Raw genomic sequence first — 26,945 nt, 5'->3', positions numbered from 1 at the left:
ACCTGACAGCAAAGAAACTCACCATGACGCGGTGACTAACAGTTTGGAGTTGGGGCTGAACTGGCAGTAAGAGATCGGACGATCGTCTCCAATCTGACTGCAGAAGTTATTCAGGTTCTGATTGGAAAAGTATAGAATTTAAATGGTGTGTATATATAAAAAAAAAAGAAGGAGAAAAAAAAAGATGCTGTGCTGCTTTTCACAAGAGCGGTGATTATCGGCTCACCCTGAGCGTCTTGTGAAGCTCTTGCTGTCGTACGGTGCGTGTAGATTCAGGAATCTCTCTCTGAGCCCTGGCAGCTTCGAGCCTCTGCACAGCTCTGGAAAAAAAAGGTTTCAGATATTGAGCGCTATAATCTTCTACTAGCTGAAAGTAAACCACACAAATAACTGGTAGAAATTGGTTCTGCAGTTCCAGAGGCTTCGAAGGTATCTGTATGTTTATCTATAAATAAATGTAGATAATAAAACATGTTCTATGTTAATTGCGTCAGAAATTTACTGCAGCATATTACATGTATTTTTCGATCGTAGAATTCAGGGGAAACTGACAACAAAACTGATTCAATTTGTAAAGACTCAGTGCATTAGTACAGAATAGTTTGTTAGGTATTCTAACAGAAAAGAAACTAACTGAAATATCCAAAAAATATATATATATAAAATTAAAATCAGACAGTAAGGCCATCCTTAAAAATATTCTTGTTTGCCGTAACCCGACCGACCCTGTCAATTTAGGACCGACTCAATTTATTATTTTTATTTTTTGCTTTCAGTCCGACCGACTTGTCGGTTGTAAATTTCTGTTAAGACCGACCTTTTTTTTTTTTTTTTTTAACTCTTCAAGCAATTAATATAAAAGCAATAAAATAATATTAACGGTTCGGGCACCATAATACATCCAAAAAATTAATTAAAACAGCTCACTGCTGCTTTAACTTGGCATGAAGTTCTGGAAAAACTGTGTCCTGCATTAAAATAAGGTTTGCGATGATACGCCCGAAGGCACGGGTTGAAGACCCAGTCGGTGACGTCACGATATGCTAATTTGTTTAAAGTCATACCTACGTAATCACCATCACCAAAATTGTACTTTTTTTTTTTTTACAGTGAAACTTGAAAAAAAATATATAGACCTTGGATGGCCTTATACAGAATTTATTTTTACATTTCTGTTATTGTTGCTATGTTATCCTTGTGATTACATTTTATTTCCTAATATTTAATATTATATATTTAATCTAAATGAAATACAGTGAACAAAAATCACAAACTCGGTTTATGATAAATGACAAAACATAAATACGTTCAATATTTATTACTATCATTGAAACACAACTCTGGCAACCTTGGTATTTTAACAGAAAGCAATTGTTCTTACTTGGGCAGTGAATATTTGGCCAGCCAGATACGTGCCTCCTTCAATGTGTCGGGACCCTCGTGGTACCACGTCTGCTGAGCCTGATCAAGAAACAAAGCTGATTTAACAACCTGAGAATTAATATCAACAACAACCGAAAGTGAAGCGAGGGTACATACGTCCTCTTGTGAACGTTTTGCTTTCTCGTCGTCCTTTTTGGATTTTTTCAGAGCATCCGGACCCAATACCGACAAAATATTCCTCAACCTGTAAAAGATGCATTGTTGATTAACTGGTTAAAGGATATGAGCACAGACAAATGCAAAAACCAAAAAAAAAAAAACACGTATCCTGACCTCTCTCGTCTTTCAGCGGGTCCTTCGCCAAACAGCGTGATCGGTTCTCCGAGGGCTCGTAGGCATGCTTTGACTTCTGTGTCATCGGTAGACACGGTGATCTGTCGAGCTCTTTTTCTGCGTTCGAATTCAGCCAGTACTTCAGCCTGCCTATCGCTTACACGGTCTTCCATCTCCATGGACTCACCTGCAAATGTTCATAGAGAAACAGTAGTTATGAAACAATTTGGAAAACAAGCAGCATGTTCAAAGGACAAACAATAGAAATTAAAATGTGATTCATATCACTGGTATTTATAATCACACCCTCCGGTGTCACCCATATGAGGATGAGGTTCCCTTTGAGTCTGGTTCCTCTCAAGGTTTCTTCCTTCACCATTCAATACCATTTTAGCATACCATTTTTGGGGAGGAAAAAATTAAGAGTTTTTCCTCCCCACAGTCACCTGAATCCCCTCAGACTTGCTCATTGGGGATAAAAACAAACACATTTAAATATATCTATTATTAATCCAGAATTTTGTATTATATTAATATTTATATTATTCTTTATAATAATTCATCTTCTGTAAAGCTGTTTTGAGACGACATCAATTGTAAAAAGCACCATTTGTATAATTGAATCGATTAAACACTGAAAAAATTACCATTAAACTTTTTTCCCCATCATGGAAATAGCATTTACATTATGTGTGTATCGACCTTTTTTTGCGGGTTATAAAAATAATCTCTTTAATTTCTACAAAAAGCTGAAATTCTGTGCGTCATCCGATTAGTTATGAGTTGTTATTATTATCTCAATAATGAGAATATTATTATTTACATTTCTAGCATTCGGTAGATGCTCTTATCCAACGCGACTTTTTATCTAATTTATTATGTTTTTTTTATATACACAACTGAGCAATTGAGGGTTAAGGGCCTCACTCAGTGGCCCAACAGTGGCAGCTTCGTGGACCTGGGAATCAAACACATGACCTTCTGATCTATAGCATCACGTCCCATTCACCTTCATGCTCAGTGTTCCGAACACGACTCTGATAACATTTACATTTCCAGCATGTAGCTGACGCCCTTATATCCAGATCGGCTTTTCATTATCTCATTTTTATACAGGTGAGCGTTATATTAACCTATAATTGAGGGTTATAAGGGCCTCGCTCAGGGACCCAACAGGGGCAGCTTGGTGGACATGGGATTCGAGCCCATGACCTTCTGATTGTTAACCCAACACCTTAAACACTGTCAGTTGGACACTCACCACTGGAGATGTTAATATTCCCAGCTTCAATTCCAGCCTTAATCGCATCTTTCCCGATTGAAACGATTCCCTCACGAGAAAGTCGCTCCTTTTCCTTTTCTTCAATACTTCCATAGAAGATTCGAGCCTTCTTCACCAAAGGGGCTTCATCCTCATCCGACATGCTTCTGGTTCTGAAACAAAGTCCAAAACATTCAAATGTGATCCAAAACAGTGTTTTTGAAGCAAATCATTTCCACTAAACGTGCTGAAGATTCTAAAAATTTATAATATTATTTATATTCTATATTATTCTAATAATCTCCATAGAATATTATGGGATTATTTGAAAAAAACAAACAGCCAAATAGTTCTCACTTACCAGTAAATACACGATCCTGAAGAAATAGGATAAACTCAGTTCTCTACAACAGTCTCTGTGTCTTTATTAACGTTAACCTTCTTTAAAATTGGAGTATTTCAGATTAATTCCTATTCATGCGACAACTATAAGTGCACGACGAAACCGGCGCCATTTTTGGTGTCGCACAGGAAACACGTCATGCGCGTAAACAGTCGACGGTAAACAGTAAACACAATAAAATAATACTTTTTTCCTCCACAAAAAAACCTAAATTTGATCAGTTTAATAGAGTCTTCAAAAAACCTTTTAAAAGCTGCTGAATGTAAAATACCCCAAACTGCCTATAATCGTGTATGTAATTTATTTAGAAATAATTTTTGTTGTTGTTTTTCTTTTTATTATTCTTTTTAAACGTACGTGTTTTCTTAAATATATCCTTTAATAAATAATAAAAAAAAAAATAAAAGTATAAAAAACAGATCATTTCGACTGTTATTTTTGTTCCGAAAACTACAAAAATGATAATATAAGAAACTACATTTCCCAGAATTCCAAAGTAAACTTCCGGTTAAATGAACAACCGCCAACATCTAGTAAGTGTGTGCATATATAAGATGTTTATAATTTTAAATATATATATATTTTTTCCCACGCGTTTTATTAAATAAACTATTCAACTGAAATATTTAACTTGTTTAAAAAATACTGACGTTACCACTACTGACTGTCAGATATGAATTATATGTGCTAATTCAGAGCTAAGCTAACTAGCTAACTTGCTACTTAGCCTCCATTTAACAAACTGCACGTGAACAGATGAAGTTATTTAATTCAACCCTTGTGTTGTTGATTATGTTACAGATTGCAGTTATGGGCTGTATCTCATCATTGTAATATTTCCAAGCAACAAAACGATGCTTCGCCGAAAACCAACTCGTTTGGAGCTGAAGCTGGATGATATTGAGGAGTTTGAGAGTGTGAAGAAAGAGCTGGAGGTTTGTGTTTCTGTTCTCTTGCATAATGTTCCTAATGTACTGGCTTTAAACATGCTCTGTAGTTCCTCTGGGTTCTTTACTTTCCTCCCACCTTCTAAAATCATCAGTATTTTTAAAGGTCACTTTAAAAATGATCAGTGAGTGTGTTTGTGTTGTATACCTCACACAGAGTATTTCTAGGATAGACTCCAGATCCTGACCAATATAAAGTGGTTACTGATGTAAAGTCAAGTCAAGAAGCTTTTATTGTCATTTTAACCATATATAGCTGTTACAGTACACAGTGAAATGAGACGATGTTTCTCCAGGAACATGGTGCTACATTATACGCAGAGCTAAGGACTTAGTAAGTAGTCCTAGATACATAAAGTGCATCTGTGTGACCTGGTGCCGGACAAGACGAACAAGACAGATAAGACAGTGCGGGTCAAAAGGCGAGAGATGACAGTGCGGGTCAAAAGGCGAGAGATGACAGTGCGGGTCAAAAGGCGAGAGATGACCGTGCGGGACAAAAGGCGAGAGATGACCGTGCGGGACAAAAGGCGAGAGATGACCGTGCGGGACAAAAGGCGAGAGATGACCGTGCGGGACAAAAGGCGAGAGATGACCGTGCGGGACAAAAGGCGAGAGATGACAGTGCGGGACAAAAGGCTAGAGATGACCGTGCGGGACAAAAGGCGAGATAAGACCGTGCGGGACAAAAGGCTAGAGATGACCGTGCGGGACAAAAGGCTAGAGATGACCGTGCGGGACAAAAGGCTAGAGATGACCGTGCGGGACAAAAGGCTAGAGATGACCGTGCGGGACAAAAGGCTAGAGATGACAGTGCGGGACAAAAGGCGAGAGAAGACAGTGCGGGACAAAAGGCGAGAGAAGACAGTGCGGGACAAAAGGCGAGAGAAGACAGTGCGGGACAAAAGACAATACACAAAAACAGAGCCGACCAGTGTAAATACTGTATGTTCAATCAATGTGTATGTGGAGATACTGTAATGGACATATTAGTATTATAGCAGCAGTTACATGAGGTATTGTGCAAAACAGAAATGGACTGAAATGTGAGACATGTGCAAAGAGCAACAACAGTGTGCAAAACAGCATGTAAACAGCTTGATATGATTGTGCTGTAGACATGGATGTGAACTGGAAGAGTGTGTATTTGATGTGGGTCATTTGCAGTCCATACAGTTGATTGTGCATGTGTGTGTTGTGATCAGTACGGTTCAGTTACTGAGGTGTCTGATGGCTTGTGGAGAGAAACTGTTACACATTAACGAAGGAATGTTCATTACGTGTGCATGATTTGTACAGAAAGACAGAACTGTCACAGATGAGGAGCAGCAAGGTTTATTTCAAAGGTCCTTTACTCATAACAACACTTTGCTTCTTACAGAGCAGAAAGAAACAGCGAGACGAAGTAGACGTGGTCGGAGTTGCACAGAGTGAGATGAGCAGCTCTGTCGGAGGTTCTGAAGGGAAAACCAGAGAGCAAACCATTCACGAGCGAATAGGATACAAACCTCATCCAAAGTCAAACACACTACCGTCTTTCTTTGGGAATCTCCAGTTTTGAGCGATGAACAAACCCAATGAAATGACTGACCTTCGGCAGGTATTTTTGCACTGATGTTGACTGGGACCGTTTTTAGTCTTCGTCTAAACCGAAGAGGATGAAACCCAAAGCCACTCACCAACAAAACTTTCACATGGCAAACTGTTCATAATGCGTGCTTTGTTATCAGTTCTAACAATTAGGAAATAAAAGGAATGCACATAAATGCTTGCCTCATAACTTATCACAAACACAGATGATCATGAGCATTAGTATTATTTATACCACAGCACATAGCAGGTCTGACAGGTACAGTACAGTTTGGCTTTAATTCAAATCATATTTTGTTTTAATTAAATATTTTTTTTTGTAGTGACAATTATTCACAGGGACCAAACATGATATCTATATACTAAATAATAATGTTTTATTTTAATGTGTTGGTTAAGTTTTCAGTAACAAGATGTTTATGCAACATTTACAGAAGGAGTTTTATTCTGTGGGAAAGTTTTCAGGATCAAGGATTTCTGCTCTGAAATAAATGTTTCTCTATAGATGATGCAATCGATAGAAAATATAACGTGACCTTTAGAACTTTTTATTTTACCTGCTGGTGACACGTGAGTTGTGAGTTGGTTGGGGGATAAATGTGAAGATTTGCAACGCAGGCAGTTGCAGTCGTGTCCAAGTGTTTATTGCCTTTAAACTGTTTTACGATCGAACCTTTTACCAACTGACGATACGGATCTTCGTGGTACGTGTGCTCCGGCAGGAAAGAAACGCGCGGCAATAAAAACAGCAGGTGATTTTAAATTAGATTTAATTTAATAGGATTTCCTCTATAGAGAACAATTACATCTGCTGCATACATTAAACGTTACATAAAAACAAATAATGTCAGTAACTAAAAATAACAACAGACATTATGTACTTGACAGTAATAGAATATTTCAAATACAGATTATATATATATATAAAAAAAAAAAAGAATCTTCATGGAGACACTGGCATCGGACCGCATGGACCGTTCGCTGCGTTTATTTAAAATAAAAAAAAAATTGTTGTAAATTTCAGTTTCAGCTCCGTAAACAAAAAAGCTGGACAGAGAGCTGGATCTGTTTTCCTTTCTCTCTCTTAAGTAAAGCCTTCTGAGCCGGTCACTGATTAGCATTTCGATATACTGTCTACGATTTCAGCTATTCTGGAAAAAATAAAATAAATGAAAAAAGACACTCTGGTGCATTTTGTCAGGTCTCATTACCACAACACAGATCTGTCAGAATTACTTTGTAAAATACACACTTTTTTTTTTGTCACTAAATCTCAGTTTTAAGGCAAAAGGTTTAGGTATCCCTTCGAAGCCCAGAGGTGATAATTTTCCAAATGAAGAGGTAGAATTTACACCTGTGCATTTTACACATCCTGCGAAGAATGTTGCAAGACTGAGCGAGGTCGTGATGGTTGAGAACGAGTCGTTAGGGTCAACTGGTTGTGGTAAAATTCGATAAAATTCAGTACAATACAGGGGGAAAGACTTTAAAATGACACCGGAGCAGCCTGACAGTACTTACTGTATGTGCCTGTAAAGTGATACAGCATTGAAGAAATATCATGTAATAATTTCCAGGTATTTGTATGGTGTTTGTAGTGGTGGTGTATTTTCTTTGCCATTTCCCCCCAAAGGTGTATTTGTGTGTATGTCGGGAAGGAGAGAGAGAGAGAGAGAGAGAAAGAGAAAGAGGATGTGGCTGATTAGAGGCTTAATGACAGTGTTCTGTAATGTCCACCACTACTGCTTTCTTCCAGCTGAACAGGAAGTAACCGACGCCGGCTCCCAAGGCAACGGATATGCACAGGTAGCCATTATAGGTCATAAACACCAGCATGAGGAAGTAACTGATCACCACCTGGATGACGTGAAGTATCGTCTGGAAAACGTGTGCCAGACTCAGCATCCGTTGTCTGAAAGAAAACAAACGGAGAAGAAATGGTGTCTCGTTATAACGGCATGACAACAATAATAAATTCTATATCGCCTTAGTGTCTTTGGGCGTTCATTTGCCATGTGCTGAGATAAAAGCCCTATTCGGACAGGATTCGTTTTACAGGAGGATGTGCTGTTCGTTCATTCATTCATTCATTCATTTTCTACTGCTTTATCCGAACTTCTCGGGTCACGGGGAGCCTGTGCCTATCTCAGGCGTCATCGGGCATCAAGGCAGGATACACCCTGGACGGAGTGCCAACCCATCGCAGGGCACACACACACTCTCATTCACTCACGCATTCACACACTACGGACAATTTTCCAGAGATGCCAATTAACCTACCATGCATGTCTTTGGACTGGGGAGGAAACCGGAGTACCCGGAGGAAACCCCCGAGGCACGGGGAGAACATGCAAAGTCCGCACACACAAGGCGGAGGCGCGAATCGAACCCCGACCCTGGAGGTGTGAGGCGAACGTGCTACCCACTAAGCCACCGTGCCCCAGGATGTGCTGTTTTTTCTAGGAATTTATCCAGCCCTAATCCACTGACTGTAAAAATGACACCGTATTTAACCTTCTGAAGTGTGAAAACTCACCCGACTGTTTTGTGCGTCTCCATGAGCACCGTCCCGTCAGTGCCAGGGACCGGCATGGAGTTATAGCGTACGCTGATTTGGTTCCTTCTCAGCAGGACCTCGCGTCCGATCTTCAGTCCCTCGTAAAACGCGGCCAATAGGAACACTCCGATACAGGCGCCGACCATCTCTGAGATGATAAATTTCAGAATTTGAGGATAGTGCAAAGACCTTGTTTTTTAATGTAAGTGATGCTGAATGTGCAGCCTGAGAAACTCATCTGTCCTGTCAGATTACTCATTCATTCATTTTCTACCGTTTATCCGAGCTTCTCGGGTCACGGGGAGCCTGTGCCTATCTCAGGCGTCATCGGGCATCGAGGCAGGATACACCCTGGACGGAGTGCCAACCCATCGCAGGGCACACACACACTCATTCTCTCACACACTATGGACAATTTTCCAGAGATGCCAATCAACCTACCATGCATGTCTTTGGACCGGGGGAGGAAACCGGAGTACCCGGAGGAAACCCCCGAGGCACGGGGAGAACATGCAAACTCCACACACACAAGGTGGAAGAGGGTATCGAACCCCCAACCCTGGAGGTGTGAGGCGAACGTGCTAACCACTAAGCCACCGTGCCCAACTGTCAGTTTACTCATGATGCTTAAATACATACTGTGGTTAATATATAGCTTCCTTTTTGAATGTAATCAACTGTATCTACTGACTTTATCAAAAAAACCACTGCACTGATGTGGTAACGTGTGTCGCTCTGGTACGAGATCTATTACAGCAGTTGTAAACACCGTGTGTACAGATTTCACCATATTGGTTGACCTCACAGCTTGTTCTCAATGCAGCAGTGATCCAGAGATGTTTACATCCCCAGTTCTGCTGCCATGCTGATTATTTACGAGGAGCTGCAACCCTTTGAATGATAAGCAATAATTACAATCGCCTTATCAAACACGTATTACCTGACCTGTAGGGTAGCTGTGCCTGATAAAAGGAGACAAGAAGTCAGGTATAAAGTAGGTGATGTAACAACCTGGTAACTGAGTAAAGAGTCCACACCAACAGAGCAATGTTAAAATGATAAGCTGCATGAGTGAACAGAAAGATAGCCACAATACAAATCTGATGCGATACAATGTGGTTGGTCTCGAATCGATGCAAAACTGCCTTACGTTTCTGATTCATGAGTATGTGAATAAGTGACACTTAATATTGACAATCTGGATGATTCGTTCTGATTCTATGAAGTAGTTTGTAAGGATGTTTGACTCATATGAAGCTTTAGTTTGACTCCTGAATCTTTACGTAGTAAGGTAAAGTATTCACTCGTGAATATTCATTAAGGAAGTTTGACTCATTAGTTCAACTCTCGTTTGTTAGAACGGAAGTTTGGCTCATATGAAGCTTTAGTTTGGCTCTCTTGACACCTTAGTTTGGCTCATATGAAGCTTTAGTTTGGCTCGTGTTAATCTTTATTTAGTAAGGACGTTTGACTCATAGGAAGATTTTGTTTGACTCGTGAATCTTTATGTATTAAGGTTGTTTGGCTCATATGCGGCTTAAGTTCCGCTCTCGTGAAACTTTAGCAAGAATCCTCAGTAATGAATATTCAGTAAGGTGGTTTGACTCGTATTAAATTTTAGTTCAACTCTTTCTCTTAGTTAGAACGGAAGTATGACTCACATGAAGCTTTGCCTCTCTTGAAGCTTTAGTTTGAAAGGAAGTTCAGATCATAAGATTCTTTAGTTCAGTTCCTGTGAAGCGTGTAACTTCGGGATTTCCCTTTAACTAGAGTCTCTGTATGTTTTTGTAACCAACAATAGTCATTTACTAGTTTAGACTCACCTCCAGGTGTGTTGATGATCAGGCCAGCAAATAGCAGTTCGACGTTTTTGTAACCCAAGTAAAAAGTCATTTGCTGCACAGAGGGGGAAAAAACAGAAATGATAATATTAATAACTTCTTAATGCTTATAGATAAAGTGGCAAAACTTTTTTGAGTACATGAAACTTCTCATATTTTATTCTCTTCATATCGCAGCGATGCTGAATACTCGAACGTGATTGGTCAGAAGCAGTCGAGACATTTTCTCTCTCCGCACGTTATTGTTGCACAGAGACAAAAAAAAAAAAAAAAGACTTGTATGGAAGACATTTGTGTGCACATAAGTGTGTATTTAGGATGTTTAGATGGAGGCTCAGGGTGTTTTTCAACACTTGTCTGTACATTTAAGTTTTCTAACACAGTTCGGGGCAGAAGGCTTTGTGATAGTTTGGTAAAATGTCAAGCTGCATAAAATATAAATCCATTTTAATAGTTTTTATGAAAATGCCTTTTTTTTTTTTTTTTTTTTTTTTACCTAGACCCATCCATTTTGTTTATATTCAATTTATCCTGTTAAAATGGTCTGTTGGCTCAGTCTGAACATGTTAAACAGTGACTGTTAAATGAAACAACAATTTTGTTGAATATAAATTCAAAGTTTCTTTTTATTTTTTCCCCAAATGCTATAAATCCATCCTTGATTTTTAAATAAAAAGAGACATAAACCAACAAGAAAACATGCAACATATGACATCAGGTAAATAAATAACTTCCAAATAAAATAAATAGTAAAAAATAAATATTAAAATAATAAATGGCTCATAAAGGCCATCAAAATTGTAATTACAGTTAAAAACAAACATCTCTCGCCTCAGACCGCCGCCATGTTGGATTGCGTCGAGTGCTCACTGAATTCTGATTGGTCGAGTTTGGCGCTTATCGCGGTCTGGAAAGGAACTGCATCTTGCAGTACATTTTAAACAAGGAAATATAGCGTTTTGGCATGAAACATTGATGGAGCGGTATATAGGTTCACAACACAGCAAAATGACATGACAAACTCGTTTTTTGTTTTTTTTTATATTGGCGTTTATCGCGTTTTGGAAAAGAGCTCTTCAATTGTTTATAGTCGTTTATAAAGTAAGTGATTGACACAATGGTATGAAGAGTCTTGGTTATCAGCGCAAACTATATCGGAAGCGTGTAGCCTTTCTACCTTGAATTAGCTTTAAGATAATAATGATACGTCCTTAAAATGCACCTGAAACTAAAATCGGTGTGCTGTGGTATAAGCAGAATAAAAAACAACATACTATCAAACCACAGTGTTATACAAAAGCACAGTGCACTTCATTGGGCCCCTGTTCTGCATTATCTTTTTATAAAATTTTATTATTTACTTATTAAATTCTTTACATTCTCTACACAGAGCTCCACTGTGTTCAAAGTCTTTTCCGGGGGGAAAAAAAAAACGCTTTCGGTTCTAATTTCTTAAGTCGCAATTTTAAGGTTTTCGTGTCACTCAACCTTGTACTTCGCAGAATGGCAGGAGATCAACAGTTGGATAAGTGCATGAAAGAGCACAGGTAGATAAGGTGTACATATTAAAGTGGATGGTGAGTGTAAATCCTTACATTACAAAATAGTTTATTTATTCATTCACAGTACATTTAACACTATCGCACAGACTCAGTAAAAAAAAAAAAATTGCTGACCATCATGTGTCCAGATCCATGATCCATGTTGCTATCTCCCGTGCTGGATTCGGCAGGCCCGGGGTGCATGACATCATGATGGTGATTGTGTTGCATCTTCCTGCATGTGGAAAACAGAGATGAGGTTTAAATCCAATGCTGACTTCATTTCAGGAGATTTGTAATGATATAACACAGGGGTCTGGTGAAGAAGCACACAACATCCCAAGCACTTGTGCTACAGTGACGGCTTTAGTGTAGGAGATCACAATGGGATGCTGGTTAATCAGTACAACCTGCCCTCGTGTCTGACATGCGCCCTAAACTCTGAACCCAACAAACAGTGGCAGAAACAAGAATCGTCTACTTGATCGAAATTTGGCAATAATGACCTTTACCGGCCGAATCCAGTCATCATCCCACAGGCCACAAGCTCAACACACTCTGATCTCTAAAATCTAATTACACAGCTATTTAAAACAAATTGAACCCTAATGGAGGAATAATTCACTTTTCTGTAGGCCAGATTTGGCCTGGGGGATAAATAAGGAAAAGACCACCGCCACCATCACCCTGTTCTGACGGAAAGAGCAGATAATAAAAAGATACAGCTCTTAACCTCAGGCTTCTGTGTCTGAAAACCATGTTACCATGTTGTCAGTCTCAGTTTCTGAAACAAAACTTCTTATATGTACCGAACGCTATTAGCCTCGTAGTTTAAATACGACACATGTAACATAATAAGACGTGTAATACAGTGTGGATGTTGATTACGTGCAGCTTAAACTACACGAGCTAATATAAAGTACAGTGTAATAAACATTATAAAGTGTAATAAACATTTCAGCTTAATCGATCCCATACTCGATGCTCTTAAGAAATAGCAGGAGATATGGCAAGATATGAGGATTAAAAAATAACCACAAGACAACACTTATACCACCGCATCAGTTTCAGAACGACGACGACGAGGAAAACTCGTCCTCCGTCTTTTAGTGAGGTTACTGAGGTTTGTAAATTTTCTGTGGTTTTTCACAACATAAAAAATAAATAAATAAATAAAAACCCTTCTCTCTATTTTTCTTCCCTCTTTCTTCATTGCACACATTTTGTTTGATCTAGTTTCAGTTTTTTGTGCACAAAAAACCACACCTGCACAGACCGACTGAATTGTGTAAACTCTACACAAACTGTCATTCTGACTCATTATTTCATAAGTTTCAGTTATTGTACTTTGTACTCTTCTTTATCAGTGTATTTTGTGTATCGTTTCGTTCGTAGTGAAGATCTATTATCTGTCATTTTTTATTCTCCGCTTTATTTCTTAATCGGATTCATGGTTATTTGCTCCACCTTTCCCTTGTATCTCGGCACATTTCTGTAGAATCCGGTAGAGATATCTCGTCGAAACGATAGAAACGGCTCTGAATTGTTTTACTCCGTGACATTTAATATTCTCTCAGGCTATACACGGTCCGTGTAAACTATACTTTGAAATTCTAACAATATACACTCTACCTGTATCCTTATAGTCGTCGAGTTATAAACTAAACACTAATAAATCTCCAAGAGAAACCTTGAGCTAAGAATGTAAATGCTGAATGTTATCACACCGCAGAAGGAAGCAACAACAGGATAATCGTTGCGTACACATTTACTGGAGAGGAAATCTCATTATTACTGATTATTGTGCTTCTTAATAATGTCTGAACAAATCTGTTTCATTTTGTTTCCTTTTATCTTCGCTAAAGAACAAAAACCAGGTCATTGCCTTCGGTAACAGATCCGACTCACCTTTAATGCGGCGGTCTCTGCTGGACAACTTTCAATAGAAATCGCGACGAGGTCCTGACGGCTACCGGCGCGCACGTGAAGCGGTACTTTACACCGAGAAATGGAACTTGGCTCTTGGGTGTGTGCAGATGTGGAGCGACTTGTGTGTGGGTGACCTTTAAAAAAAAAAACGATCCCTCGTGACTAAACTGGTCATGTGATCTTTCTCCCTCCTCTGGGCTGAGATTAAGCCAGACGATGTAACTCTATTCTTATTTCCTTTTCTTTATTTCCCTTATTTGATTGATGAAGGAATGTAAGGATTCATCTGACAGGGACTATATCATTATCACACATTTCTAATTACTTAGTATTGCTTGGTAAAGTGTTAATGACCGATTTGAGACCAGTGCCTGTGTCGCGCTACTCCTGACCCCTGTCAGAGAAACCTTTTTCAAGTCAAGTCAAGAAGCTTTTATTGTCATTTCAACCATATATAGCTGTTACAGTACAAAGTGAAATGAGACGACGTTTCTCCAGGATCAAGGTGCTACATTAAACAAAGACAGGGCTAAGGACATAGTAAGTAGTCCTAGATACATAAAGTCCAACTGTGTGACCTGGTGCAAACAGTGCAAGACAAGACAGTGCAGGACAAGACAGACAAGACAGTTCAGACAAAAGGTTACAAGACAACACACAAAATACAAAAAAGACAGTAAACAAAAAACAGTGCCGACCGACCGGCGTCAATACCGTGTGTAAATACTGTAAGTTCAGACAATATTGCGTGAAGTAATACTCGAATGAACAGTTTCTTAGCAGCAGGTCCCTGAGATAGTGTATAAGATTGTGCAAAAAACAGCAACAACTTAAATGTACAGTATGAGCAGAATGACTGAAACTGCTTCTGTGGAAAATGTTTTAATAACACGGCCCTGTTATGCTGCTGTCTGTGTCACACATTACACACCTGCTAACCTGGAGTGTGGGACTGGATCTGAGTTATTTAATATATGATGATAAACACGATGTTCGGTTTACTACAGTATGGTAACCAGGGAGAATAAATTATACCTGCTCTGCTACAACACCGTTTTCTTCTCAACAACTCCAAACAGCTTCATAACTGGATTTACTTCACCAGCACCACAGCACTGTTCCTCACACTGATTGGTCACTTTGCAAGTTACAGGTAATATGACATCTATACAATATTAAACAGAACTAAGAAATGATTAACTTAAAAATATCAGTTTGACTCAATTTCACAGAGAACATCACGGCCTACAAACATGGCCGACATGAACTATAACTCTATAACTATAAATCGTGTAGTCTTTTGTTCAAGCACACACTTACGTGTGCACTCTCTCTATCACACACACAAATACTCTCTTCCACACACTCTTTTCCACATACACTCTTACACACAAACACTCTCACAAACACTCTCTCACACACAAACACTCTCTCACAAGCACTCTCTCACACACACACAAGCACTCTCACACACACAAGCACTCTCACACACACAAGCACTCTCTCACACACACACAAGCACTCTCTCACACACAAGCACTCTTACACACACAAGCACTCTCTCACACACACAAGCACTCTCTCACACACACACAAGCACTCTCTCACACACAAGCACTCTTACACACACAAGCACTCTCACACACACACAAGCACTCACACACACACACAAGCACTCTCACACACACAAGCACTCTCTCACACACACAAGCACTCTCTCACACACACACAAGCACTCTCTCACACACACACAAGCACTCTCTCACACACACACAAGCACTCTCTCACACACACAAGCACTCTCTCACACACACAAGCACTCTTACACACACACAAGCACTCTCACACACACACAAGCACTCACACACACACAAGCACTCTTACACACACAAGCACTCTCTCACACACACAAGCACTCTCTCACACACACACACAAGCACTCTCTCACACACACACAAGCACTCTCTCACACACACACAAGCACTCTCTCACACACACACAAGCACTCTCTCACACACACACAAGCACTCTCTCACACACACACAAGCACTCTCTCACACACACACAAGCACTCTCTCACACACACACAAGCACTCTCTCACACACACACAAGCACTCTCTCACACACACACAAGCACTCTCACACACACACAAGCACTCTCTCACACACACAAGCACTCTCTCACAAACACTCTCTCACACACAAGCACTCTCACACTCACAAGCACTCTCACACACACAAGCACTCTCTCACACACACAAGCACTCTCTCACACACACAAGCACTCTCTCACACACACAAGCACTCTTACACACACACAAGCACTCTCACACACACACAAGCACTCACACACACACAAGCACTCTCACACACACAAGCACTCTCACACACACACAAACACTCTCTCACACACACAAACACTCTCACACACACAAACACTCTCACACACACAAACACTCTCACACACACAAGCACTCTCACACACACACAAACACTCTCTCACACACACAAGCACTCACACACACAAGCACTCTCACACACACACAAACACTCTCTCACACACACAAACACTCTCACACACACAAGCACTCTCACACACACAAACACTCTCTCACACACACAAGCACTCTCACACACACAAGCACTCTCACACACACAAGCACTCTCACACACACAAGCACTCTCACACACACAAACACTCTCACACACACAAACACTCTAACACACAAAAACACACAAACACTCTCACACACACAGACACTCTCTCTCACACACAAACACTCTCTCTCACACACAAACACTCTCTCACACACACACAAACACTCTCACACACACACAAACACTCTCACACACACACAAACACTCTCACACACACACAAACACTCTCACACACACACAAACACTCTCACACACACACACTCACTCACTCTCACACACACTCACTCTCACACACACTCACTCTCACACACACTCACTCTCACACACACTCACTCTCACACACACTCACTCTCACACACACTCACTCTCACACACACTCACTCTCACACACACTCACTCTCACACACACTCACTCTCACACACACTCACTCTCACACACATACACACACACTCATTCTCAAACACACACTCACACACTCTCTCACACTCTCATGCACACTCTCACGCGCACTCTCTCTCAGATACACTCTCTCTCTCTCTCTCTCTCTCTCTCTCTCTCTCTCTCTCACACACACACACACTCTCAGACACACACTCTCTCTCAGACACACACACACACTCTCTCTCTCACACAAACACACACACACACACACATTCTCAAACACACACACACACTCGCACTCTCTCATGCGCACTCTAACGCGCACTCTCTCTCAGATACACACTCTCTCTCTCTCTCAGACACACACTCTCAGACACACACACTCTCAGACACACTCTCTCTCGCAGACACACACACACTCTCTCTCGCAGACACACACACACACACACACACACACACTCTCTCTTTCACAGACACACCTGTGTTTATTTGCAAGACAGATCGAGCCTTTGTTTGCAGTTTATACACTTTCCTGTATTTTGATCCTGTTCCTATTTCCTAGTTTTGTGATTCTGGGTTGTTTTTTTTTTGCTCACTGCTTGCCCAGTCTGCATTTGTCTGTCTTGCTGCCTTTTAAATAAAGTGTTCACCTGCAACTGTTCTTGTCACGGATCATATGCACTTTACAATCTTCACTCGCGATCTGATCTAAGGAAATAGTGAACATGTTGTAATCAGCCAAAGTATCATTTACTCCTTTTACTGTCTGTTGTAGAGAATGAAACAAATCTGCTTTTGTCCTTTGTTTTGTTTTTCCCAATCGGTCTAGGAATGTCCTTTGTGTGCGAAATATTCTGTTGAATCTACCGTGATTCACAGCGAGGTACAAAGAGCAACTGTTTTGGAATATGAGTAGGAACTCAAACAAACAACTCTGTCCGCTGTTAAAAAAAAATACCTCGTTCAAACCTTAAAAGCATTTTTATAAACCTCAAAACATTTATTATTTCAAATTTACAACTAGCTTCTCCTTAAAGTCTTTTAATTGTGTGCAAAATGTATTGATTTCGAGCGATTATAAATAGTTTTGACTTCTCGAACAAAGCCTGTAGACTTAAACATTTTTTTTGCTCAGCCCAAGCGTAATCTCTGTGACCATGGCTTAAAGGGTTTCATTAGACCTCTAGTGAAGGCTTGGAGGATTAAACAATACGATACCACCATTTTAAAGCCTTAAACACACAGTGTTGTTTTCATGGATTTTTTCAAATGCCTGGATGAATATTTATGTAAGTGTGAAGTACGAGATATATACGAAACGAATGTTTTCATCTCTGCGTTTGTTTGTGTCTGTTCCTCCTATTTAGGAACAGAGATAATCGAGTCAATGAATCAGAAAGAAAATAGCCAGCGAGGGTGTGATGCCGTGTTTGGGGGAGATCTAACAGAAAAGAGCAGCGTTGTAAAACCTGTACATTTAACATTACATTTAATTTGAAAAAAAAAAGAGACATAAAAGTTGCACGGTTAATCCGAATAATCTTCAAATTATTTTAAGTACGCTTATATCACAGCATGGCCGAATTCCTGAATCGGCAGGAGTGCGTTTTATTTATTAATTTTTGAAAGCAGCTCTCGCACTAAATCACACTGTCGTTGAACACAGTGTTGTATGGACTAATTGTATAAACTAACTAATAATAAAAAACTTGTTGATATGATTACAAAGATGTTTCATCATGGCAGTCTGAGCTCACAGGGAGTCTCTATAGTAACTCAAGTAATCACTATTTACACCCGTGATTAGCAGAAAAGCATCTTAGAATGCACAAAACATCAAACCTTGAGGCAGATTAGGTTCCTCTCATAAAAGCATGTCTAACACCTCCCTCTGCAACTGGATCCTGAACTTCTGGACTGTAAGTTCAGGGTTCCTCAGGGATGTGTGCTCAGTCTGTTGCTGATTCACGGCTATGTAGTAATGCCCAGATTGAATCACATCAAGTTGTGATGACATCGGCGGATCCTCCATTAGAGAGTCAAGGGCACCACATTCCTTGGTGTTCACTAGGTGTAGAACCTCGCCTGGTCACTTACACCAGCTGCATCAGCAAGAACGTCCAGCAGTGCCTATACTTCTTACAATGGTTGACAAAAGCCCATGTCCCTCCATCCACCTTACCACGTTCTACCAGCTGCATCACTGCCTGGTTTGGGAATTGCACCAGCTGATAGTGAAGACAGTTGAGATGATCATCCGCCTCTCTTGTCCCTCCATCATGGACATCTACACTACACACTGCATCCACAAAGCCAAGAGCATTGTGGATGACCCCACACACCCCTCACACACACTCTTCACCCTCCTACCATCTAGAAATGAGTACCGAAGCATTCGTCCCTCACAACTAGACTGTGTAACAGTTTCTTTACTCAAGCCATCAGAATCCTCAACAACCGGAACTGAGCTGAATTGAAAACACACACACAGACTCATTCAATATACGTCTACGTTTACAACTCCTGCTACTGTAAGTGTATATATATTTAGAAATGTCCTCTTATTGTTTACAAATCCTCTTATTTGCACAAAAGGTAAATACAGACAATACACTGGGTTGCGATATTGTATGTATCTGTCCTGTAGTGTATTGTATTGTCTGGCTGCACTGTTTGGACTCGGTTGCACACTATGGACATTATGTGGCTAGGACAACTCAATTAAGATATAATGACAATATAAAAAAGCTACTTGACTTGACCCATGGGCACAGACCCAAGGTTTTTATTTTTTCCTTCGTTCCAGTTTGTGTGAGTTTTTGTTTGTTCTTGGCTGACTGTTACCCAAACCTGTCTGCGTAGATAATCTGGAAAATGTTCCTCTCGTCAGCCTTGGAAAAGAGATGCCTAGGAACACTAGCAACTTTCAGACTTAAATAAATAACCACATTACGACATACTGTTTACGGGGTGGTGAGTTCTTGAACAAATTATACACAGGACAGCATTGACTGTCATAACACTGTCTAGTTAGAGCTTTATAACTGTCTATTTTACATGTTACAAACACATGAGTGCATACATCGCATGCTGGATGTTATTATGACACGATTTGACATGAAGACTTTTTTTTTTTTTAAATCAACTCAAACGCAGCCCTAGGTTCATATTATTAAAGTATTCAAAAAGACGTACGTATACTTAAACAGATATAAGAGAGGAGTTAAAGCTTTAATTAGTATATTATTTGTCATTTTTATTTCACACACATTTACGTCTATGTTGGTCCAAATTATAATGAAAAAATAATACAGGTAAAAAAAAATTATTTCATAAATCTGGACAATATCATCATCGATGTCGTCGTCGAAAAAGGTCCATTGTTTACTTGGTGTCTAATTAGTTTACATTACAAGTATATTTCTCCTAGAAAATATTATCTTCTTGCTAGATTCCTAACTGTATTATCAAAGGTGATAATATTTTAAATATCTAAGTAAGAAATGAAAAAGCGAGGTGATGTGATGTTGATTGACATAAAGCAGTTACTCTGACTACCCTGATATGGATTATTTTCCTATAACCAATTTGATTCATCTTATAGAATGATAACATCTTATAATTAAAGAATGACGCTTTGTTCTTTGTTTGTTTGTTTGTTCATTTATTTCTTTGCTTCCATGAAAACTAAATCCGCCACGTCTGTGAATGAGCAGTTACCATAGTAACCACATACGCGCATTCATTTAAACGAGTGATTTGGAGCCGGATCTACTTTCAGAGGCGCTTCTTAAAGGAAATGAATCCACCGAATCAAAATGAATCAACTGAATCGAAACAGTTTACACTGTTTTATTCCTGTGAGTTGTTGGTCATTATAATTTATTATGATTATAGTACAAAGAAACACAATTTAAAGTAGAAGCTTGGACACAAGTTGGACAACATACAAAAAATATATAAATATAAAGCACTGAGATGTAAAAAAAAAAAAAAAAAAAAAAATTAAAAACTTTCCTAAACTGTAAAAAAAAAAAAAAAAAAAAAAACACAACAAGAACAACAAAAAACACTTTAATAAGACAAACTTAACATGCTCAGAGGTCAAACAACCGAAGGTCTGGGAAAAAACACACACAGACACACATACTAAAATAGTATCAGTAGGATTAATAGTTTCTTACCTTGTTTCAATTCCTGTTCACACCTTTAAGTCTATTATTATAAAGATAAATGGTGTGAAATAACCCAATCTTTTCATGCACCCTTCCCTAAGCGTACAGTGTAAACTCTCCGTAAAAACCAGACACAAGAAGATACAATCACAGGTTTTTCTCCCTCTCATAATAAAAGTCATTTTTATAATTATTTTAAACAAATATTTTGGATCGCATCTACCTAATAATGAATCCAAAACTCGAATCAAATAATCTATACTGAGCATTATTAAATAAAATAAATAATAATTTAAAATAAAATAATAATTTAAAATAAAATAATAATTTCTATCCAATGCCAATATATCAATACAAAAATAAATAACTTTTTTCTTTCTTTCCCAGTACATTCCTGCATCTAATTCTATCCCATTTTATCATTTAAACCACAATTTATTTATTTATCAATTTATTTTTCAAATATCTATCTATCTATCTATCTATCTATCTATCTATTTGTTTGTTTGTTTGTTTGTTTCTTTGTATTTATATATGTGTATTTTTTTTATTCTCATCTTATTTTTATTGTCTGTGTTGTTGTTGTTGTCTCTGTGTACTGGAAGCATTTGACACTGAATCTAATTCCTTGTATGTAATTCCCAGGGATACTTGGCAATAAATAAAGCTCTTTCTGATTCTGATATCAAGTATATATAAAAGAGAGACATTTTGCAAAATTGTTCATATCTAAATATGGATATCAATAATTAAATTTGAAAAAAATATCACTTAAGCTTTTTTTTATTTGGGTTTTGTTTTAAAGACACCAAAATTAATGTAAAATGTTTTAATAAATTTAAATCTTTAAAAATCTAAAAGCATCTAATCTTAATAAAGATTGAAGTAACTTAAAGTTTAATATGTGGGCTAATTTATTACACTCAGATTTAATCGTTATAGCAATAAATTAAAAAAAAAAAATTAATAATAATAATAATAATAATAATAATAATAATAATAATAATAATAATAATAATAATAATAAATAAAACTGCTAATACTTCTAGAAACTCTAAATGTAGTTTGAATGTTTTGCTTTGTAGTACTGCAGCAGTATTTATTCAGCTTCTGATATGCGTGTATATATATATATATATATATATATATATATATATATATATATATATATATATATATATACAACAGAGCTCTGTAGATGAGACTGCAGATGGTATATGATATATTTAATAAATCCATATAGCACACACTGCCTATTAATTGTCCCCATAAAGACTTAAAAGACTTTAATTCTGAATGAAGACAGTTCTCATACTAAATCCCGGATTGAGCTGCGCATGCGCACTATTGTTGCACATGTGTACATTTTTACTCGGCTTGCGTCATTTTTGGACGCTTTAAACATGAGTAAAATATTTAATAAATGAATGAATCATAGTGACTAACATTTTAATCTAAATTAAATAATTTCGTATTTTTTATACATTTCAAGAAAAGAGTGATTTATAAAAAATGTTTATTATTTATTTTTTTTTTTAAGGTTTTCTTAGAGGCTTGGAATTGAAATGAACACCAGTTTGACACCCTGTAAGCACACTGAACCATTTATTATCATTTACTGTACTTTCACAGCCAGGTCGAACACAGGAATGTTACAGGTACACTTTGGACAAAGAAGCCATTGAGGCAAATGAAAAAATGAGCTGACCTCCTCTATTTCTCATCTAGACAGCTTTGTCACAAATGTTCCACAGATACAAAAACATCCTACAGAACCAAGCAGTGGCTATGAAGATTTCCTTTCCTCGCTTATGCAATGTAACAGGGAACAAGGAAAATTATATCAGTTTACTTTGCAGTTTTCAGTTGCAGTCAAACTTGTCTTTATGAGAAAATATTTTTTATTTCATGCCAAAGTTAAGGAACGTCTATTTGTGATGGTTATACTGTATGTGCGCGCACACATGAGATTCTTTTTGTAGCCACTCCAGGGTTCTGTAGCTTTCCAGTTTATTCAGCAATCAAATAAAACAACGTTTTTAATAATTAATATAAACAACAAACAACATAACTAGATGCACAGACAAGACATATGTACCACATTGGTACCACATCCAAACTGATCCTAAAAGGTCTAACGATGCAGAGACATGCACTGAAGTACTGCAGGACCACCATCAAACAATATAAATATAAATATAATTCATTGAACACCACAACAGGTAGAAACAATAAAACTTTTGTAATTTGCGAGAATTGGAGACAAACTAAAACCTGGGAATTTTTTTTATTTATGTAGTAAACAAATGATGAACTACCTGTGATATCTGTAACTAAATGCGTATGTATGGCTGGAACATCTTAACGGTTGTACAATGGCAGTTTATGCCTCTGTGTTTCTTTTGCAAATGGTGGACAGATTTGTGAGGTTTATCCAGCGACACGGTAGTTGGCGTGGATCTCAGGCTTGATGTCACACACCATCTTCAGGAGGTTGTTCAGGACAGCTTCTCGGTTTTGCTGGTAACTGCTCTGAATGCGGCCCATTTTGTCCAAGGTCTCTTTGTCCACCTCTACGGCTGAGTTGCCATGGGAACCCAGCGCCTTTAATTTATAGAAAATAATATATTTTTTAAAATAAGCAGACAAATAAACAAATAAGAAATAGATACGTAAACGAGTTGACAGATTAAGAAATAATATAAACAAATAAAATGTAATTGTGAGAAATAAGTAGGCAAATATTATATTAAAAGTAATATAAAAAAATATTATTAATATATACAAAAATTTATAGAGAAACAAAAATGTACAAACAAAAATAATATTTTACTAATATCATACAAATATGAGCATGGAACATGAAAGGGTGCGTGAATAGTGTCTGTATATATTAGCAACTTATCATAAAATAACACTAAAGATAAATTTTAAAAATAATTTTAAGAGAAACTGCTCATATAATGGATCTGATCACTTGACTCCTGCTTTCATGCACTTCTTCACTTTTTCAGATCATTGTTAAATGTCTGTGTTCCAGCTCACCGCAGCTTCCTTGGTCTTGAACTCCTTTTCCCTCTGGAGACGGTATTGTTCGATCTCTGCTTGAGCTTCCTCCTTGGCCTGTTTCAAGCGGCGGTTTTTCCCTGAAAACAAATAATACATGCAATCTTTACTGTAACAAAGTTGAATAACACAAAAACTAAGACTTTTGTCCTTAAACCATATATTTTTTAAAATAGAGGAAACAATGTCATGCGTTAATGATTTTTTTTTTCTGGAACATCCTTTCTTGCACAAAAGTTCTGCCAGAAAAAGCAGAAATCTGGGGAATCAAACAGGGAAGTGAGTAACTCGAGCTTACTGAGTCAATGGAACTGACACTGTCATTGCTCTGAAAATATGATATTAAAATGAATTAAATTAATCAAATAGTAAATGACTGTAAATGAAAAGTACGGTCACGATTCCTGACTGATTTGCTCTTTCCTTACAACACAAAACTATTCTTTATTTCTGTAACTGCACTTTCAAGTGTACATTAATACATCTAATAAGCTATGCCTCAAAAAGTTTATTACTATTTTTGTATATTTTAGGAGTTTTCTACACTACTGTGAGTTGCAAAACAATTTCAACTCAATTATATGAATACAATGCAGATATTTTTCTATTTCATTATAAATTATACAGGAAAAACCCAAGAAGTGGAATCCTGTATTGTGTGTTATATTGCAACAACATAAATATATAGGTGGGTGCAAAAGTTAGCACACCCCTAAGACAAAACTAAGATGAGAAAAGATATTTATTCACACAAAATTTATTAGGATTTACAGATGTTCCTATATTATGACATATAATAATGCTATATGCTTAGCTTTTAATAATAATAATAATAATAATAATAATAATAATAATAATAATAGTTTATAAGAATATGATGTATTAACCTATATGTATGTATGTATGCGTGTCTCAAAAATCTTTCATATCATCAGAGCATTTGCATCCATTTAGTTATAATAGTAATATATAATAGAAAAATAACCAAATAATCTCCTTCTTTGGGTCCACTTATAAAATATTAATGAGAAAATAAGGCAAAATAATAATAATCATAATAATAATCATAACAATAATTATTACTACTAAATAACTATATAAATAATTAAAACTTAAGCATAAATTATTATTATTATTTATAAAATAGTGACAATTGTTCCAGACTTATCATCTTATGTTTTCTATGTATTTATGCTTCTGCCTTTTTATTTATTTATTTTTATGATTATTTTCGTTGTTTTAAACTAAATATCGTTCATTTACGTTTACAAATGTTTTCTGTAACAGTGTCATCCATTGCAGTCTTTCTGTTTTGATTACTAGCCCGTTAGCTTAGCTTAGCTTAGCTTAGCTTAGCTTAGCTTAGCTTAGCTTAGCTTAGCAGCTTCGAGTCGATTCATTCGATTCCGTGTCATATAACAAACATTCGTGTCACTTACGTTTTCGGGCTTCGGCGACTTTCTCCGCGGCTCTTTTTTCAGCCTGTAACAGCTGCTGAATGCCCTGTGACTGGCTCGCCATGGTTCTAGAGAGGAAAAAAGCCGACGCGTGAATAAAGAAGGCCAAAAACGATGTACTGAAGGTCGACAGCAAACGCTGGAACCCGTGAAAATCAGCTGACTGCGAGTCACGTGACGGACAGTCAATGTAGAACCACGTGACCAGTTCAGAGTTGCTCTACAGTGGAGCCTGTATTCAAAATGGCGCACACTGAATCAGAATCAGAAAGAGCTTCATTGCCAGGCATGTTTGACATGCCAGGAATTTGTTAAGTGACAGAAGCTCCACAGTGTAACAGAATGACATATACAATATAGACAAAATTGTATGTACACATGTACAGGTGTGAAATGTGCAATTGAAATATACATATACAGATATTGGCAATTTGTATGTACAAATGTGCAAGTGTGAAATGTGCAATTGAAGTAAACATAGTACAAATGTGCAAGTGTGAAATCTGTATATCTTACTGTAGGTATACTTATTCTCCCATATTATAATGCAGTATGCGAGATATTCTACACTACAGTTCTACAGATACAAACCCAATGAATGAATGTTCACGTTAGCTGATACAGATACAGGGAAAATGCAAGACCATTAAGACTTTTGTAGCATACTATCTTATTTCAACACTGGCAACATACTTGGTATATGTTTTCTATATGTATATTGTATATTATATATTGTGGATTATAAAGAGAAACTGCTGTGGGATGTTGTATCTCAGTGGTTAAGGTGCTGGACTTTTGATTGGAAGGTCATGGGTTTGACTCCCACTGCTTGGGCCACCGGCCACCCCTAACCCTTATTTGTTTAAATAAAAATAAAAATAAAAATAATAATAATCTGTTACTCTGGATAAAGGTGTCTGCTAAATATTAGAAATTCTTTACAATGTCTCAGGCGACTGCTGCTATAATACTGTGTTCATTCCAGTATTTCTGCACATGCAATATTGTCAAACATGCAGTATTTACACTGGTCGGTGCTGTTTCTGTTTGTTGTCTTTTGTGTATTGTCTTGTTGTTGTTGTTGTTTTTTTGCACCGTCTTTTGTCCTGCACTGTTTGCACCAGGTTGCACAGATGCACTTTATGGATCTAGGACTACCTTAGTCCTTATTACCTATGATCCCGGAGAAACGTTGTCTCATTTCACTGTGTACTGCAACAGCTACTTGACTTGACTTAATACATGCTTCTCTAATACTGCTATGAATGTATTATTTTTTAAAGAATTATTATTATTGCATTATTTGTGTGAATTACCCTAGGAGTTTATATAGAGACATACTTTCATACTTGCATCCTTGCTTAATAGAAAACATACAGCTGTCAAGACCCTTGAAATATCACCACCACAAGATGTCAGTG

General features: G+C 37.7%; 4 protein-coding genes across 5 annotated transcripts in view; 1 reads left to right on the top strand and 3 right to left on the bottom strand.

Moving 5' to 3' along the window:
- The window catches only part of prpf4 (PRP4 pre-mRNA processing factor 4 homolog (yeast)), a 9,975-nt gene extending 6,462 nt beyond the window's left edge, over nt 1–3,513 (bottom strand). Inside the window, exons 1-7 of the mRNA XM_027144040.2 lie at nt 3,339–3,513; nt 2,978–3,150; nt 1,717–1,903; nt 1,540–1,627; nt 1,382–1,461; nt 227–320; nt 23–117 (exon numbers count right to left, since the gene is read on the bottom strand). Of these exons, the coding sequence (XP_026999841.1) occupies nt 23–117; nt 227–320; nt 1,382–1,461; nt 1,540–1,627; nt 1,717–1,903; nt 2,978–3,140 (707 nt within the window). The 5' untranslated portion in view covers nt 3,141–3,150; nt 3,339–3,513. The remainder of the gene's footprint in view (nt 1–22; nt 118–226; nt 321–1,381; nt 1,462–1,539; nt 1,628–1,716; nt 1,904–2,977; nt 3,151–3,338) is intronic.
- A 240-nt stretch (nt 3,514–3,753) lies between these two features.
- Nucleotides 3,754–6,093, top strand: cdc26 (cell division cycle 26 homolog). Its single transcript, XM_027144054.2, has 3 exons — nt 3,754–3,913; nt 4,182–4,315; nt 5,709–6,093. The coding sequence occupies exons 2-3, from the start codon at nt 4,235–4,237 to the stop codon at nt 5,886–5,888; spliced, it is 261 nt and encodes an 86-aa protein (XP_026999855.1). The 5' UTR covers nt 3,754–3,913; nt 4,182–4,234; the 3' UTR covers nt 5,889–6,093.
- A 577-nt stretch (nt 6,094–6,670) lies between these two features.
- slc31a1 (solute carrier family 31 member 1) lies at nt 6,671–21,156 on the bottom strand. Of its 2 annotated transcripts, XM_027144052.2 has the most exons (6): nt 21,011–21,148; nt 13,765–13,919; nt 11,992–12,091; nt 10,298–10,370; nt 8,454–8,622; nt 6,671–7,829 (listed from the first exon to the last, which is right to left on the bottom strand). In XM_027144052.2, the coding sequence occupies exons 3-6, from the start codon at nt 12,085–12,087 to the stop codon at nt 7,628–7,630; spliced, it is 540 nt and encodes a 179-aa protein (XP_026999853.1). In that variant the 5' UTR covers nt 12,088–12,091; nt 13,765–13,919; nt 21,011–21,148; the 3' UTR covers nt 6,671–7,627. The 2 variants fall into 2 exon arrangements, with proteins under 2 accessions (XP_026999853.1, XP_047665179.1); XM_047809223.1 differs by lacking the exon at nt 13,765–13,919 and having other exon boundaries at nt 21,011–21,156.
- Nucleotides 21,157–22,589: 1,433 nt separating this feature from the next.
- Nucleotides 22,590–25,702, bottom strand: atp6v1g1 (ATPase H+ transporting V1 subunit G1). Its single transcript, XM_027144851.2, has 3 exons — nt 25,507–25,702; nt 24,047–24,147; nt 22,590–23,605 (listed from the first exon to the last, which is right to left on the bottom strand). Exons 1-3 carry the CDS (start codon nt 25,586–25,588, stop codon nt 23,432–23,434), a joined length of 357 nt encoding a protein of 118 aa, XP_027000652.1. The 5' UTR covers nt 25,589–25,702; the 3' UTR covers nt 22,590–23,431.
- Nucleotides 25,703–26,945: the final 1,243 nt, after the last annotated feature.

The sequence above is a fragment of the Tachysurus fulvidraco genome, chromosome 26 (assembly GCF_022655615.1).
Source record: "Tachysurus fulvidraco isolate hzauxx_2018 chromosome 26, HZAU_PFXX_2.0, whole genome shotgun sequence".
NCBI classification, from domain to species: Eukaryota; Metazoa; Chordata; class Actinopteri; order Siluriformes; family Bagridae; genus Tachysurus; species Tachysurus fulvidraco.
The sequence above is the reverse complement of the archived record's forward strand: the minus strand, read 5'-3'. Positions and strand labels throughout refer to the sequence as shown.